The sequence below is a fragment of the Centroberyx gerrardi genome, chromosome 15, assembly GCF_048128805.1.
Source record: "Centroberyx gerrardi isolate f3 chromosome 15, fCenGer3.hap1.cur.20231027, whole genome shotgun sequence".
Classification (NCBI taxonomy): domain Eukaryota; kingdom Metazoa; phylum Chordata; class Actinopteri; order Beryciformes; family Berycidae; genus Centroberyx; species Centroberyx gerrardi.
In genome coordinates this window covers 7,970,761-7,987,881 of record NC_136011.1, presented here as the reverse complement: position 1 = coordinate 7,987,881, position 17,121 = coordinate 7,970,761, and the positions used below count along the sequence as shown (strand labels likewise).

Below are 17,121 nucleotides of genomic sequence, written 5' to 3'. Positions count from 1 at the left end.
GCAGAAGAGAGTGAGTTTCTCAACTAGGGTACAGGAAGGTCAAGGGGAGAGCAAGGTCTCCAGGTTGATTTAATGTACACTTTGGCCACAACACTGCTGTTTCTAACTGAAATAACTCTTCAGGTACGTCCTCCTGTAGTTTCCTTTTATTGAGTGTCTAAGCCTACATGAGCCTGGTTATCTACCTTTTTTATATACATTGGTGTTATAGGTCTCACTCCTCATTCTACATTCACAGAGCACAAAAAATATAAGCTATAATTTATGTAGATTATTGGCTTTGCAATAAGATGCAACCAAAAGAAAGCCTAATGTGAATGAGTGTGAAAGAGCAATTTAAGGGTAGATGTCCCTTTGCCAATGCCAAGGGCTATACAAGATTTGCATGCTAATCATTCTAATAATAATGTAATGCCCAAAGCAGTTTGAGCAAATTGCTAACCATTGGTCACAAAAGAACGCTTATCTCCCTGAGAACATGACACAAATATACGTTAACATTTGAATGATTCCTGGTAATTCATGGACCTGTCAGTAGCCTAGCCTTGTAGCCATAATAATCACCTCAATTATAAATGCTCCAAAACAGCCTACTCTTTACCTTACTGCAAAGAGTTAGACTGCTATAACTTCTTAAATGTGCGCCAAAGATGTCGTTTCTCTGCTGGAGATGCTACTATACCTGAAAATGTTTTAAATCGACATGTTCTCAGTGTAAAACCACTAACTGCTACGTCTAAAAACCCAAGCTGAAACCTGTACGTTTATGTTGCCCTTACAAACAGTGCAATCCATGTCTGTGCGAGCGTGCGTACCACAGCCAATAGGAGCTTTCGTCTCATGTTCTATCTGCTCAACTGTTGTAAGTACAGCGCTGATTGGTTCATGTGCTCAACGCGACCAGCTCTCAACCAATCGGCGCTTTCTTACTTTGAACGTCACGCTGTTTACCCGGAAATGCGAGCGACTCCCGACTCGAACACTGTCGAAATGTACACAGCGATATGTGGCTATTTCTGACTATTTAGCATTTCAGTCTCGTTAAATGATTAATTTTCATATAACCTCATCGTACCCGACTGTCAGTGGCTCAGCATGTACAGCGGACTCCTGCCCAAGGGTTTAACAGAAGCCGACCTCAGTTCAGATGACGAGGACGGTCCTGGTGTGCAGGAGCAGAGGGAGGACAAGTCTGACAGCTGCCCTGAAAAGTTGAGCGGTGCTGGGGGAAACAGTTGGTCAGTGGCGGAGGTAGAGCCGTCTGACACTCCCAGTGATCCAGACAGTGAGTCCCCGAGATGCAGCCTGCCTGGGATTTCCCAGGAAATGTGGCAAGTATGTTGTTTGCCATGCAGTGAGCTATGCTGCTTATACAGTATCCATTCAGTCTGTTAGCTACTGTACTGTACCTGTGCTGCTGCAGCTGCTGTCAGTCTAAAAGAACACATTTACAATAAGGATGACATTTTCCCTTTGATCCCCAGCCCTGTTTGAAGTAAAGATGATGGTAAACTTCTAGAGTGGGCGCTATGCTAGTGGCAGGTTTTAGAGCTCTGTGTGTGCATCATGACATAAGATGTACAGCAGAAACATCAGTGTGTGTGTGTGTGTGTGTGTGTGTGTTTAAGAAATTCCAAGATCTACAGAAGAAGAAGGATGAGATCAAGATGATGAAGGGCCCCAGAAGAAGACATAGAAGAAGACACAAGAAAGGTCTCAGTTGCTGTATATGCACAATGGTTGCTTTTATGAATACTATGGAAGCAAAGATAGTTCTTACCCTTAGCCATATTAGCACTCTAGGCCATCCTGTTACTGTATAAAAAAGGAAAGAATGCTTAAGTGACACTTAACTTGTAGTGAAACAAACTACAAACTTGTAACTGTGTGTCTTGTGTCATGCAACAGGAACAGAAAGCAAGGAATCAGCAGAAGAAAGGTAACAGAAATGTTTTTGATGCCCACACAATTTAGACAATGTGCCTTGTCATATTACTGGTAAAAGTGATGAACACTAACAGCCACTTTTCCTCCCTTAGCACAGAGCGTCAGGTTGAGCGGGAGCAGCGTTGGGACGGGCTTACGCAGTATTTCGGTGTAAATGATCGATTTCATCCCCCCGCATGCTCCAAACCCCCTCCCAAGGTAACAAAGACTCCTGCCTTCCAACTTGAGGTTTAATGCCGTCTCTGTCGGCGCTGTGGTTAACACACCAAGGTCTTTTGTGTTCCCGTGCCAAAGTATCCTCTCATTGTTTTATTTGATATGACACATGGATTATGGCGCTCCTTATGGTAGCTCAACCTGACACTGAGGAGAATATTAAGGATTATGTCAGGCTACAGTTAGTGATAAGATTAGGATGAATCTCCTTTCCTGTGTGGTTGAGATTCAAGTAAAATGTTCACATATCCCTCTGTGAGAATCTGAATAGTACATACAGTACATGATACAGACTTTAGGGTTGAATCTAGTGCATTTAAATTAATGGTAAGATAATAAATGGGCAGGTGCCACTACATCTTTAGAGGATTTCATCTTTAAAGAAATTAAAATGAAACTTTCTCTCATTTGAATACACTGTATTTCTGCAGTAAAAGATGAATGCGCATTTTACACAGAGGCATGCAAATTGCCAATGAAGCGAAATATTTTGCAAACTTGATGAACAGCACAGCTGACCCAGTGAATGGGATATGTTCTCATTTCAATTGGAAATCCCTTTAATGGTTATTTGGAGTATTATTTTGAGCTCAATTTATCTCACAGCACCATAAAATTGAGCCTTTTTTTTTTTTTTTTTTTGCTGATTTTGGCCTCTTTTTGAATGGGGGCAACTTTGAAAGGATAAAGAAATGATTAACAAGCTGAATGAAACAGAACTTGTCACGTCAACATAATGAGAGGGCCTTCATCCTTCAAATGCAGCTTCGTGTAATTAATACGTAATATTTGAATGCTTTCACACGCACTCTCACGTCTCTTGAGGGAAAAGCTGGAGTAGAATGGGGAGACGCAGTTTCTTCATCTGGCCTACAGTTTTTATACCAATGACTTTAAAATACATTTCATGGCACAAAGGATGATGGTCTGTCATTACGATGTCTGTTCATAAGATGGAATAGACTGTAATTAAGTCACATACAGTAAAATAATTAGACTACATGGAGAAAATCATATTAGGATGCACTGTGCTTCCCATGAGCTTTAGCATACTTACTTCGGCTGCGTCTTTAGGCCTGATAGTATTGTCCCGTATTTTTAGAATTGAGTCAAGGTCTTCAAACAATAAAACGTACATCAGAAGAGTCACATTAATCATTACAGCCTCTTTCCTATGTGTTTTTTTTTTTTTTTTTTTTTTTTAGCGTGATGAAATTTTTGGGGGCTGAAGAAAATTTGGCGCTCCGCTTCCTCAGATAGTCTCATCATTGCAGAACTGCCTTGCCATCACTAACCGGGGGCATCTCCGCACCCCCTCTGCTTAGGCCTGTAATGGAAATGTGTAATTAAAGAGTCACATTTATGTTTGGTAATCTCCTGTAGCATTTCTAAGATTTCCCCACTAATATCCAATCAAAAAGGTTTTCATTTGTGAAGGGAAATCTACATATTTGTAGTAATGGCAATCATATTAAAAATAAGGCCCTGGGGACTTTTGAAGTTACTCTTTGATTTTTTTTTCTCTCTCTCTCTCTCTCTCTCTCTCTCTACCCCTATTTCAAAAAAAAAAAAAAACCCTCTCAATTTTTTCCTCTTCTGCAGTCCGGCCTAGAAAAGAGCATAGAGAGCGCCATAGCTGAAGGGGACATTGCAAAGGCGGAGGAGATGAGCGACAGACTCGCCACTCGAGAGGTACGTTGTGCTGATAAGAGATCTTTGGGGTGCTCCCGCTGTGACAAATCAGGCTAATGGATCCGTGGCCATTTCTGCTGCAAAGACATAGAGGAACAAAAACACACGCAGACTCCCACCATTGAGTCCTGCAGCCCTTTTCCATTGAGTTAATGGAAAGCCCTCCCCTTAGTTTTGAAGTGCTGCAGTGTCTAAAGGACTTTTGGCTCTGCTTTTTAATGAAGGGTACATTGCTTTCAAGCCAACTGTTAAATCATTCTCCAGGTAAGAGTTTCATACCTTTGAAGTGTACATGTCCCTAAATGCAGTGCCTGAAGTTTTGTAACTAACCGTCTTGGCAGGCATCAAGGATCAAGTGGTTTTGAAACTAATTTAGCATAAAATGTAGCCCACACACACATATAATTGTGGTTAAAAAGACATACAGCTGTAGTGGTGCTGCTCCGCCGGGAGAATGGCCACACTTTCAGCATCAAAGTTAAACTTCTTTGTTTTATGAGGCATGCTGCTCACAGCGTCCCATAAGCTTTTTCATTTTTTAATAGTAGCAACACAAAAATGTAAACATATGTTCAGTTTTTCCTTTGTGGTCTTGGACAACAATAAAACTGAAGGTATACCTACAACACAGCTATACCTACAACTGAAGGTACAACAGTGAATTGGAAATCACAGTACAGTAGATCCATGTTTATCTGAACTTCAGACTTCTGAATGCACCACCAGAAAGGGATAATCTGCAAAAAATAATAGATTTCCTTGTTGCATGTTGCATGCAACTCAACGCATTTAAATGACTCCATAGACTGTACAGAACATTACAGAATGGATTTTTTTCTGGCTTTTTTATTATTATTATTCATATTTTCAGTAAGCCTTTGGCCTGGAAAACACTCACTCTCTTGAATGGCCTTATTCAAATAAACAAATATTCAAATAGGGTTCTGTATTTCTAAATGACAAAATATAACATATAAAGGACAGGCGTGGGACACGTGATGCAATTGTACTATCCAGTGCATTGGCATTACATGCATGGCCCTGGTGTATCTACAGTGCGTAACAGACATTAGTGTGCACAAGCAGACTCCTTCCTATTCTCCTCTGAACTGCGAGCGGAGCGGTCACATACGGGGAGTGAAACGAAAGCGCTGGAAGAGTGGCACCTGCACCGCGGCTGCAGAAAGCCTCTTAGAGCGCCGGCGGATTGGTTTAGACTGAGCTGAGGTTCCTGCCTCCCTGGCACCTGCTGCGCGTCTTGCCAGCAACATGATGGACTTGACAGCAGCCTGGCAGCCGCGACTCATTGTTTAGCAGTGATAACTTCGTTTCACAACACTCGTGAAAGTGCCGTTTTCCAAGCCCAAAAACCTAGGTGACGCAAAGTTCTCACCCGTTGCTGTTGAATACAACAAAGAAAAACAACATTCCTGAATTCATGCAAAAGCTAAAGAGAAGTGAATCAGTCTAGTAAATGTACTTTTTTTTTTGTACAATCTGCCAAGTAAAAGCCAAAAAAGTTTGACGGATTGTGAATCAGTTTTGGACAGGATTATGGGATATCTTAAAGGATGCAGCCAGTAACGCAGTTGTGCTTTAGATAGCATTTAGACCCAAATGTTTGTTTACAGCACTCCCGTTCACTTTTGACAGGAGCACTGTGACAAACATTTAGAGGATCAATAATCCCCACTGTGGCCAGAATCAATTTCAAGGTTATAATTGAGTGGCTCATTTGGTACGGAATGGCTTAGATGTTTAATTTGTTTACGGTCATAACACCACGACGTGATTGTGGCGGGCTTTTCACTGGAAGAATAGGAACAGGTTTTTCTCCGCAAAAAATGTAAAAGCATTGCGACAGCTGTGAAGAACTAAAGAGGCCTGTTTGTCCCTCTAGGCATTGTTTGTAAAGAAAACGCTGGTACATGTTGGATGACAATGTTTCAATGTATTTCCATCCTCAATCTAACAGTTTCCCACTTATCTCCTCCAACCAAAGGGAAATGGAGGAAGATAGAAAGCTTGCTGTCAGAAAACCCCCTTTATAATACAAAATTGTTTGTTTCTGCTGTTTTGAGCTCTCTCAAATCAATTAATGATTTCCATTGCTCTACTTTCTTCTCTTTAATCTGAACATTAAAACAATTTGGTAAAAAACCTGTTTTGAAGGCTCCTTACAAATTCTATGATACGCGCTCTTTCATCTGTCCAAGTTCTGAGACGCGCCGCTTGGATATTACAGGTTGCTTTGAGATTTCCTCCTCATTACAGTTTTTAAATGTTTCCCCAGGCTGTTATTCTTTGTTTCAGATGATTTTGAAAAGCCATGCTCCATTTTTTTTAAGCGAAAAGTATTAAGACCCCCCCCCCCCCCCCCCCCCCCCCCCCCAAAGATGGTGCAAAGTAATCGCATCCCATTTTAGGTAACAACATATTATTAACGTCTACCTTGCTGCGACAAAGCCTCCTAATGTATTCTTTTAAAATCCTGCCTTTTAGGAAACAGTCACTCAGATTTGGTGTCTTTTCTCATAAAGACATATGAGTCTGTTGATCCTCCTCAGCACATTTTGATTGTTTTTCAAAAAGCCTCAGAAGTCCGAAAATATTGTAAAGAGCTTCTGGCCCCTAAAGTACTTCTATTAGTTCAGTAGATTAAATGGTGCAAGTCCTCCAATTAAGAAGACTGGGTCTCCATCCTTTGATTATTGCACATTATTTGACACTGCTGTAAGTTGCATATAGGCTAATTAATTTCTGTAATTAGCATAACATTAAGCGACGGCTATATATAACCAGCTCGCCCCCTGTCAGGAGACTTGATAGCATCCGGCAGCTCATATTGGAGAGATTGATTTCCCATGCATTCCCTGGGAAATGAGCCAGTGAAAGCTCAGTGAAGTTAAAAAACTGATATCCATCGGTACTCCAAAGCGCAATGTTGCTCCCTTTGCTTATAGTATGTCATATAAAGCATAGTGTGACTTACAAGGGGATTCATAATGGCGTCATAAGGAATTATGGGTTCCCATATAGCAAAGAGCAATCAAAATGTAGGTTAAATCAGAAAATGATGCTTCATGATTAGCCTTTGCATGATCTTCTGATAGTTCTCATCTAACAATATATGTTAAATGAATATGATATATCTAAACCAAGCAAGGCAAATGTAAAAATCTCTACTTCCTCTACTTTACTCACTGTTACTGTACTTTCATCGTCACGTCACACCTACCAATCCACCCTCTCTCTCATGTTTCATTCGTCATCCTCCCCTACAACAAATAATATTTTTTTCTCTTTATGAAACCGAACAACCGAAGTCTTTTGAAATAGTCAGGAGCCACACTTTATATACAGTAAGTGGGTATAATTCAAGACAAAAGACTGTCACACCGTGTTACGGCTTACAGTTCCCCCGTAGCACTCATCACAGCTATTAAAGTGGCATTACCACTTCAAAACAGAAACTCTTTAGTCTGTCACAATAGGGGGTGTCAAGTCCATTTCATGACTTCCAGAAGCTAAAGAATATGAAAAGGAAAAAAAACAGTTGCATGGCTCCTAGCCTCTCCTGAACCGCTGGTAAAGAAATGTCAGAGACGTCACACATAAAGCGAGCATATGCCTAGTTTTTCACTTAATTTTCAGTGTATACAATGCAACCTATAGCCTGGCACTATGAGGGATCAGTGTAAATAAAATATTGAGTTTCACCTCCTTTTGCCAGGACATAAACTCTTCCATGTCATTCTAGAGATGATCAGTTGCATTGAGATCTGCTGACTGGCAGATCGCTGCAATCAGCTGACTTTACTGTTATATTCATGGAACTATTCCTGGATAATCCTCGACTTGTGGCATTATCCTGCTGAAAACAGTCCATTCACTCAGTGTTAAGGTCTTGCTCAGGTTAAGCTGTTTACATGAACCTTTGATAACCTGTGATGGAGTGTCCCAGTTGTTATGAATGAGACTATCTCCCCCTCCCTCTTTGACTGAGCAATAGCAGGTTACTTCTAATACAGGGGAAAGAGATGATGATCCCCATAGTAATAGTAACTTCTCACCACTGTTGACATCAAAATGTACCCATAATGCTGTGCGAGGCTGGGTTTGCATTGACGACAGTTTTGAGTTTCTATGTATCAGCAGAAAACCAGGTTCCTGGGATAAGAACAGAATTATCTGTGTATGTAAGTGTGGTGAAGGCACCTGATGGCAGTAAGGTTCAGATATACTGTGGCATGTATTTATGCTCCACTTTTATCCATGAAAACACCCCAGATCATCATGCCTCCACGTTGCAGTGGTGACACATTGCATGGTAGATTCATGTACTTATGTATTCTCCAGAATTTAGCTGTCTCATCAGCATGGGATGGCAGGAACTAGGATTATCTAGACCAGTCAGTGGCTTCACTTACTGTACATGCACAGAGAGTTCTGTTCTTAACCTGGATGCTGGTGTTTGAGTTGATGTATGTAGATGTCATCACTGGGTTAGAAGAACCCAGGTAAACTCATACTCTGATTATGAGAAACCTGGTCAAGATGCCTGGTTTACTCTGATATTAAATGTGTTCCTGTGGTATGGAAACATTTAACTTAGTAATGTTTTCACTTTTGATTTGTGCAAACTCAGACTTGCCCAGGTTATGAGTATATTCTGATGTCAACAAAAATACTATACAGCTCAGTGACAGAGGGTAGGCGGCAGCCTCATACTTCATACTCGTTTTGCTGGTGGAGTGTTGTATCTGTGGGTGGGGCGCCACAGGTAGACAGGAATATTCTGTTAACTGGTTATTCATGGCAACAAGGAGACTCAATCTCAGGACATCAAAGGTGCATGTAAACAGCTAAGACCTTAACTGGAGTATGGCCAGTAGCCGTGTGCTTCATGCATGTAAACGTCACCAATGTTTGCCTATATCTTAAAGTTGTAGTGTTTTTGTATCTTATCCCACACTGCAACTGCAGTTACTTGTTTTTTGCTGAAAGCAGTGAAGTGACTGTAAGTTGCCAGCTGCATACCATGCCCTGGCTCTTTCAGCACCAGTGTTGTACTGGACTGGTAATTGACGAACTGTAACCCTGTCTGTTGCTCTGCAAAATTGCCGTCACCCTCCTCTGGCCTCTGTCTTTAATGAGTCGTTTCTGACCAGTTGCTTCCTGTGGTCAGGATGTCCTTTGGGTGCTGGACCGTTCTGTACTCGCTGTTGAAACTGTTGAGCATGAAAAAGCCCAGTAGTGTTGCAGCTCTTGACGCACTCAAACCAACACACCTTGCACCTACCGCCATACCCTGTTCAAAGGCACTTGAATCTTTGTAGTTTCACCATCGAAACTGGTTGAAGTGAACGTAACATTTGAAATCAATAATTGATCACAGTTTTCACCTGGATCGACTTGGTCAGTGTATTTCATGGATCTAATATTTAGATCACTCAGTGTACAATAGGCACACTTTATCATATGAATATGAGTGAATATTATATAGGGCTGTTTATCATTTTTGTAGCTTTAGAACATCCCGATGGTTATAATATCCCTCATCAGATTTCAGTAGGACACGCTGGTGAAAAGAACGCCCCACTGTCCTTGAAATACAGCACACCCTTTGGAAAGCCTCGCTTAAATACTGTGAAACAAAGGTGGCTCGGCGGGCTTTGTTCCGGGAGACATGGTGGGTTAGTTGAGACAAAGAGCCGAACTAAGACTGTTTCATGTTATTTATGTCGTTTAACTCCCTTTTTTTTCTTCTCGCCACCTTTGCCTGCCATGCCCATGTTTGTAATCAAAAAATTAATGAGCGGCGCTTTTGTGGAAAGTGGGCCTTATCAGATCCCTCCTCTCCCCGCCCCACATCAGAGGACGAGGCCGGCTCCCTCTACCCCGCGCGCCCCCCCCGGGCCACCGCCGCATAGTTTAGGGAAACTCTCCTCTTTGTTCATTTTTCCTTCAGCATAAGCAATTTATCACTGAATGAACTTTTATTGTATCTCCGGATGACTCACATTAAATTTTCGCCCATTAATTTTGAAATGGATTTTGAAATGGGTACTAAGCTTTTATCAAATGCCTGGGAATCTCATTTGGATTATTGTATTTCATTAATTACTTGATAGACAAAGCATACTTTTCAATGTAGATTTGTGTGCTGTTTAATTAATTAGCATGTTTTCTCTTTTAATTAAAGCCATTTTTTTTTTTTAAATTAAAGCCCACAGCAAAACACATATATAATTTGTTTGTAATTAGGCCTTAATTGGTGGTAGTGGAAGCTTAGCACCCTCGGTTTCTTTTTTCATGATTGCCATTTTATTGCCAGTCAGTCATTAATTAAACTGTTTTTTTCTAATTAGCTTATAAAACTGTTGATGGCATATTATTGTAAGTGTGAGTTCAAAGCTTGCTAATAAGCCTACCCTACTCAGAAGAGGCGAGATAATGGAATGTGCACAAAGCAGGCGAACTTTCAGAGATTTTTTTTTCCCTCTACTCCCTAAAGATGACATGTCATGTGTATCTAGCATCAGATTATTAGAAGAGAAAATAGAGACATGCATTATACCACTGGCTGTTCTACTGTGCCTTCCCTGGAGTGGCTCTCTTTTTGCATGCCATGTAATGCTGTTTGTCAAAGTGGTGGCAAGATTACATAAACCTCTTATGAGGCTGCCCCATGAAAGACTGATAATCTATGGAGAGAATAGGGGGGGAATGTAGGAGCATGAAGGTGTATGCTGTGGTTTTTGGACCAGATGATGTATGGGAAATGGATGATTTGCTGTACTGGGTCATTCTCACACACTAGACATCGGTTGGCAGGGGATCTGCTATTGCTGAATTGAAGCAAACATAATTGAGATAATTCATGGAGGTATAAATTACTATCCAACTCTGAAAATCAAATGCCCAAGATAGTATTTTTCAACCATTTAGATATTTTTTAACCATTTAGATGTAGACGGTCACACAAGGTGTTGCTGTGGCTCAATATTCTGTGTTAGATCTGATATATACATTCTTGTTGATTTGAGTTCTTCATGTTTACCTCAGTCCATTGTTTTCATGAGATTTTCCACAAATGTGCAAGGCAGAACAGCTGATAGAAACTTTAGATTCATTTTCTATTAGATGTGGGCAGTACTGATTGAACTTGATCTCTTGCCCTTCTTGTTGTTTCCTGGTGCAACATTTAGACTTTTCCAGCCAGAAGCCCATTTTACTTTCCCTCCCACACCTCAATGCTTAGAAATTATGCTGAAATAACATGTGAGCTGCCTAATCTGATATTCATTCCTTTCTTATATAGCCCTGCTTTCCAAAGTTGACTAAGGCCACATTATTTAGGCATTAAGGTACTGTGATAAGGGAATTAGGCTGGTCATTAATCGTTTACACGTCAAATGCAGCAGAGCAGCTCGGGGAGGTGATTTAGCGAGGCAAAGCCATATAGCCCTTGTTAATCCACCTCTCACACGTTTTAATTGGAAGAGGCTTCCCTGGATAGGAAATTTATGAATGGGTTTAAGGCCATTTCTTCCTTAAAGCCATCATTTATTTCATATTGTTAATAGGAGCTTTAACACTTTATCCACATGGAGACATATTTTTCCTCCTCTTTCATTCAACTATTGTCTTTTTGCAGTTACTGTTTAAGTGCCACAATGTGTTCATTGTGAATCTTGTACATGCTCATAGAGAGAAAAGGCTTCCCACTGCTTCCTTGTTATTTATCAAGCACCTAAGAAATAACGCAGTAGAACAGACACGCAGATGAATGCAGTGTTTGCAACTGTTATTAAGACAGGCTCGGTTTGTCTTGTGCGTGGCTTACGCAGGAGCGATGCTGAAGCGCTGTGTTGAGGCCCCGTGTTTGGGAGTCCACTTGAATCTCCATGACGACCCAAACATGAGTGAACAGAAAACGGTGCTATTGACTTAACCCTCCTAGTGGCCTTAAGCTGCTGCTGCTGCAGCGCCAGCATTGTGCACCATGAATTTTTTCGCCTTCAAATCTTCCAAAGGTCAGAGTATTAATCCTCTGAATAAACCTTGCCTTTAACAGGGCTGCGCTCAGGACGGACTTAAGAGAAACAAAGCAGGAGAAAATGGCTGATGGACACTTAATTGTATTATAATATGGGGCGTAGTGGGAAGAAATGCCTCTTATGAGTGCTATAAACAAAGCATGCAGGAGGTTTCGTGTCCTTTTTTTTTTCCAGCTTTGTATTTTCATTCTTGCTGCATATTCTTATTTCTTTTTTTTTTCCTCCCAGCTTCTGATGTGAAAGGATTTGGCACTAAGATGCACGCAAGGGGAGGGGGAAAAAATCCTGAAAAGTGGATCAAAAAAGTAAATGAAAAATAATGTCATATTACTGAAAATATGAGAGGCTAATTTGTGCCGACTTTTTGCTAATTTTGTTCTCGCCACAGAAAGAGGAGCCGTCACCTGCTCGGCGCCACAGCGCTGACAGTGCCAGTGATCCATGAAATAAGCTGCCGCTGGCTTTGTTCAGATAAGAATGAACAAATCTGCACAATGTACTGCTCTCGGAATCTCATTTTCATACTTGCATGCAGGCTAAAAGAAATAAGCTGTTTGCAGGCTTGATTAATCAGACATTTGAGGGCTTTTTTGTCTCTTTGATCTGTTCTGTCTCCTAGGTAACTTGGTTGACATTAATGTTGAGCCCCAGTAAAGACAATCAGGGATTGTAGACTAAACTGATAAAAAAAAAAAGGGGGGGGGGAAATTAAAGACCTTTAACGCTTTAAATATAGTAACGGCTGTGTGCTGCATTTAAAAGAGGGGAAATGAGGGGCATGCAAGTGGGTTTTAATTTTGCTTTTGGAATGTTTGGGAAGGCGTGTTTTCAAGACCTTTTGCATTTCAAACACTCCCCACAGGAGAGCAGGTTAATGTGGGTAATCCTTGTGTAGAAAAAACCATAAATCTCTGTCTGTGAATCTGAAAAAGAACCCATTTAGCATCACGCGGTTTCATTTGATTCGCTCGCAGAACGAGGCGTCTCCACCACATGACTTTTATTTCCAGTAAACGCAGAGAGCCGGAGCTGTTCGGAGATTTGTCAACAATTTAATAAACCTCCGATTTATAATCTCAGCGTGCATCGGAAGTGTTTAGCACCCACACCACTTGAACGCGGTGCAGGGGAAAAGCCCCGGTGTGGCTACTATCTGCCTGCAAAATCTACCGCAAACACAAGAGCCATCGCCTATTGTAACTTTCCTCTTTCTACCGCGTTGGAGTAGAAAACATGATTTGTGGATTTTTTTAAAAAAACCTATAAAATGGCGAGGAATTAGAAAACTGTCATAGTATGTACGCTTCAGGTTATGCAGACGCTTTCACAAATCTTCCAAGTGACTGTATAGATGAATGCCTTCAGGGCCCAGCCAGAGCCCGGCACTTGCAGCCAGCTGAAGCCCTTATCTTAAATCCAAGCAAAGTACCATTAATCTTTTTGAAAGACCTTTATGGCTTTTAATGTATCCCAAATTAGAACATTTTACACCCTTGGTTCCTGAAATATGGTGATAAAAAGCCTTTAGAGTTTAATTTTTCCTGCCTGCTCGCTCTGACCTGCTTAATCCCAGCATGCATTAGGAGATATTTTAGTTTCAGTCTTTCTAATAAAGTTTATCCCACTTAATTATAATTGAAACATTTTTTTTTTTCCAGCAGGTCTTTTTTTTTTTTTTCCTTCAAGTGGCGCAATGGTGGCACATTTCTTCATTACCTTAAGACGTTCTTTCCCCCTGATTGTACTGTGAATATTGCAGAGAATTACCCAAAGGTTTGGTGAAATTGTTCCAAGTTGTTTATCAAAGTTTGCCTTTGGTTGAATAATAAACCTATCTCAGGAGTGACAGAGGAGGCAGGATTTTTCCCTTTGTTTCCTGTGCTTCTGTGTGACTGGGGTTATTGGGATTATTCTGCTTCACAATACACACATGTCTTCCCTGGGATTTGAATGTTTGCCTCTTGCAGTCACGGTCATTCTCTTCACTTCTGATTTCAGGGGCTGCCTGCAGTATTGCAAATGGAAAGTCTCTTTTACACTAGTGAGGAGAGGAAAAAATGCCATCGCAATGTTTTTGGAGGGGCAGAAAAAAGAAAACGCTGAACATTGTTTCTCGTGGTTTTATTTTTTATTTCATTTGCACATTAAACAACAACAACAACAAAAAAAAAAATGTAATCAAAAAGAAACGGAGCATTGTGCGGAGAGAGATTATAAGCCAGGAGCTTAAAAAATGTGACTTCCCCTCAAAATACCTAAAATAAAAGGCAAAATAGATTAGAATAATTTCAATGAAACAACGCGCCCATAATTTATTGAGCTATGGGGCAGTTAACACCCCCCCACCCCCACCCCACCCCCCTCCTCCCCTCACACACACACACTTACAAATATACACTCATAAACATATTCATATGTAGCAGTATTTTTGCCTTTCTCATTTCTTAGCTACAGCAGATGACACCTAACTTGCTTGGAAATAATTCTGGAGAGAAATGACAAATGTTCAGTTTTAATTGTGAATCCCTCAACTCTCCTTGACATAACAACGCTTCACAATCAAAGTTTTCATTCCCTGGACATCGTATTAAAATGCAGGCACATGCCGCACATAGGTAAAACCATCAGGTGTGTTAAGGAGAAGAATCAATTTGCAGAAATGCCATGACAGATGAAGAGGAGGAAAACCACGTGGGAGCCGGCGGTTTACCAGCTGAACAGCCTATTAGTTTTCTGAGGCATGCTGGAACAGAAAAAGGTGTGTGTGAGTGTGTGAGAGTGTATGGTGGGGAGGGGCGGGGGGGTTGTTTACGAGCTACACACACTACACGCACTCTCTTGCAGGACCAAATGAAAATTTTGATCTGAAACCATTTTTTTTGTAAATGTATTAAATATGTCATTACATTTCATTAAACATGTAACGATTCCCTGCTCTATGTATTGTATTGTATATTTTCACATTAAATATCATCAAATGCTGCATATTTAACTGAATAACAATGTTGTTTCTCTATTCTAGGAGGTGATGTCATCATGCAAGACCTATATAGAACTTTTTGACTTCCTATGGGATATTTTGCACCTATTTTGCCCAGTCACAATGTTATGTATAGGTCCATAAATTAAAGTGTTTTTAGGATGTGTTTGTCCACTTTTCCCAGCACTGTTCATATGTGACACAGCTCAGTAACTAACCGGTACGGTGTGGAGGAGGCAGAGCAGGGAGCACATCAATCAGAGAGGCTGATTTCCATCCTCTAATGGGCCGGCTCTCTGTCTCCCTCTCTCCATAGTTGGCCGTGAAAATCGCACAAGCCGCTGATTGCCGGGACTTTGTGCAGAGCAAACAGGAAGAGGAAGCATCCCGGGCCGCCCAGAAGAGGAAGAAGGAAATAGCTTGGGGGTATGATGCCTTTTTGTCCTCAGCGCTAGTGTTAGCCAGTATATCTGCCATGTATAACACACTGCACACTGGCTTTCTTGCTTATTTCATGTACAGTTTAGGTAGATTGGATCATCACTCATGAGGTTTCATTGGTTTAGTTTGGTGGATGCTCAGTTGACAGTTAAAATGTGTTTATAAAGCTGCACATCATTGCTTTACTTCAGTTTGCACAGCGTCAGTATTAAATGATTATATTTTTTTGTGTGTTGCAGGTTTGAGGCGAAGAGAAGATGGGAAACCAAAAGCAACATGGGCTTCATGTGACACACATCGAAAAGAAGGAGAATGCCTGCGACTTTTGTATTTTTTTTTATTTGCTAACAGTTGTGTTTCACAAGGACTGATCCTATGTCTTTTTTTATCCTTGTATATTTCTGAACAGTTCACACCAGCAGATTGTGAGGGGTAAAAAGTCACACAATTGGCTGTGAAAAAAAAACCCATCCAGAGAGTATAAGGGAAAAAATTATGGAGCATTCAAATTAATTCCTAAGGCGCCCATTGGTGGCTGCATTGTGGTATTTTCATTACATTTCTGCGATTTGAGTGCCTTTTTCCTTCAAATTAAATCTGGTGTACATTACTGGATGATGCGTTTATTTATTGCTGTAAAGTGGGTTAATCATGAAGGCGCTCCTTTCTTCTTCTGAGGAAGAGAAAGGAAAGATTAGGGCCCTAATGCAATGTACAGGATAATGTGCGATAGGATTTGCGAGTACAAAATGAAATTTGGCTGCTGTAAACTGTTGTGAGCGGTCGTAAACTGAAAGTTGAGTGAACGGGGAGCGTGTGAGACATGAAACGGAGGCTTTGCTGTTGGCCCTCACCCATGCTGTGAGACATGCTATTGTTCCTCAGCCCAAACAAGAGGCGCGCAGTGTTCCTCCAAGCCTGCACTGGCTGCTCATTGTGCGATGAGCTCTCCTCAGTATCTGTAAACTTGTCTAAACCGTAGATTCCTCCCTCTGTTGCACTTTGATCTTTTTTTGATCTGCAGCATTCTCCTCTCCAGCTACTCCTGCTTCTGAAAAGCCTTTTCCTCATTCAGATTCCAGGAAGTGTTAACATAATTGCAAACAGCATTGCAAAAAGTGCAAGAATGATAATTACTTTTATTCATAACGCTTGGTTTTTTTTTTTTTTTTTCCCAACCATGGAAAATGATTGCTTTGCTTCAAGGTAATGAGAATTAAAATTAATCCACCTAAGTTGTTTGCATTGCACATATTTGGGCACTTTGTCCCCTGGTGTGGTGCGATATTCTCATAGCTTTGCTGTGTTGACTGAATCGGTACTATGAGGAAAAATGAGCAAAACATCAGCAATAAAACTTTGTAAGTATTATATGTGATTGTGATACAAAACACCTGAGCTAAAGAAACCTAGATATTGCATTAGTTACAGCGTATAAAAACACATGATGAATTCTGGACTGCAAAATAAAGCGTTTTGTATTGTTTTACACTCAAGTTAATCACATCCTCATGACTGTGTGTCTGAGAAGCTGTCAGTTGGTGAGAATTGGTGCTAATTAAACTATTAATTATCTCTGTAATGAGACGCGAGTTTAAACTGTGTTAAGCACATCAAAGTACAACATGGGATTTCTTCACTTTGATGACTGCTATGAAAAATATATCTTGACTGAGAAGTGAGGAAACATCAGAGATGTTCCAGTGTTTCATTAACGACGCGACAAAAGAAAAGCAGAATTTTAGTGGCTCGCTTTTTTTTGTTGTTGTTGGCTGCTTCTAA

At 40.8% G+C, this 17,121-nt stretch overlaps 1 protein-coding gene across 1 annotated transcript; it reads left to right on the top strand.

The window, feature by feature from the left end:
- The first annotated feature begins 967 nt into the window (after positions 1–967).
- Positions 968–16,866, top strand: fam204a (family with sequence similarity 204 member A). The gene is made up of 7 exons (XM_071913308.2): positions 968–1,335; positions 1,629–1,713; positions 1,909–1,939; positions 2,040–2,145; positions 3,766–3,855; positions 15,215–15,324; positions 15,579–16,866. The coding sequence occupies exons 1-7, from the start codon at positions 1,096–1,098 to the stop codon at positions 15,628–15,630; spliced, it is 714 nt and encodes a 237-aa protein (XP_071769409.2). The 5' UTR covers positions 968–1,095; the 3' UTR covers positions 15,631–16,866.
- Positions 16,867–17,121: the final 255 nt, after the last annotated feature.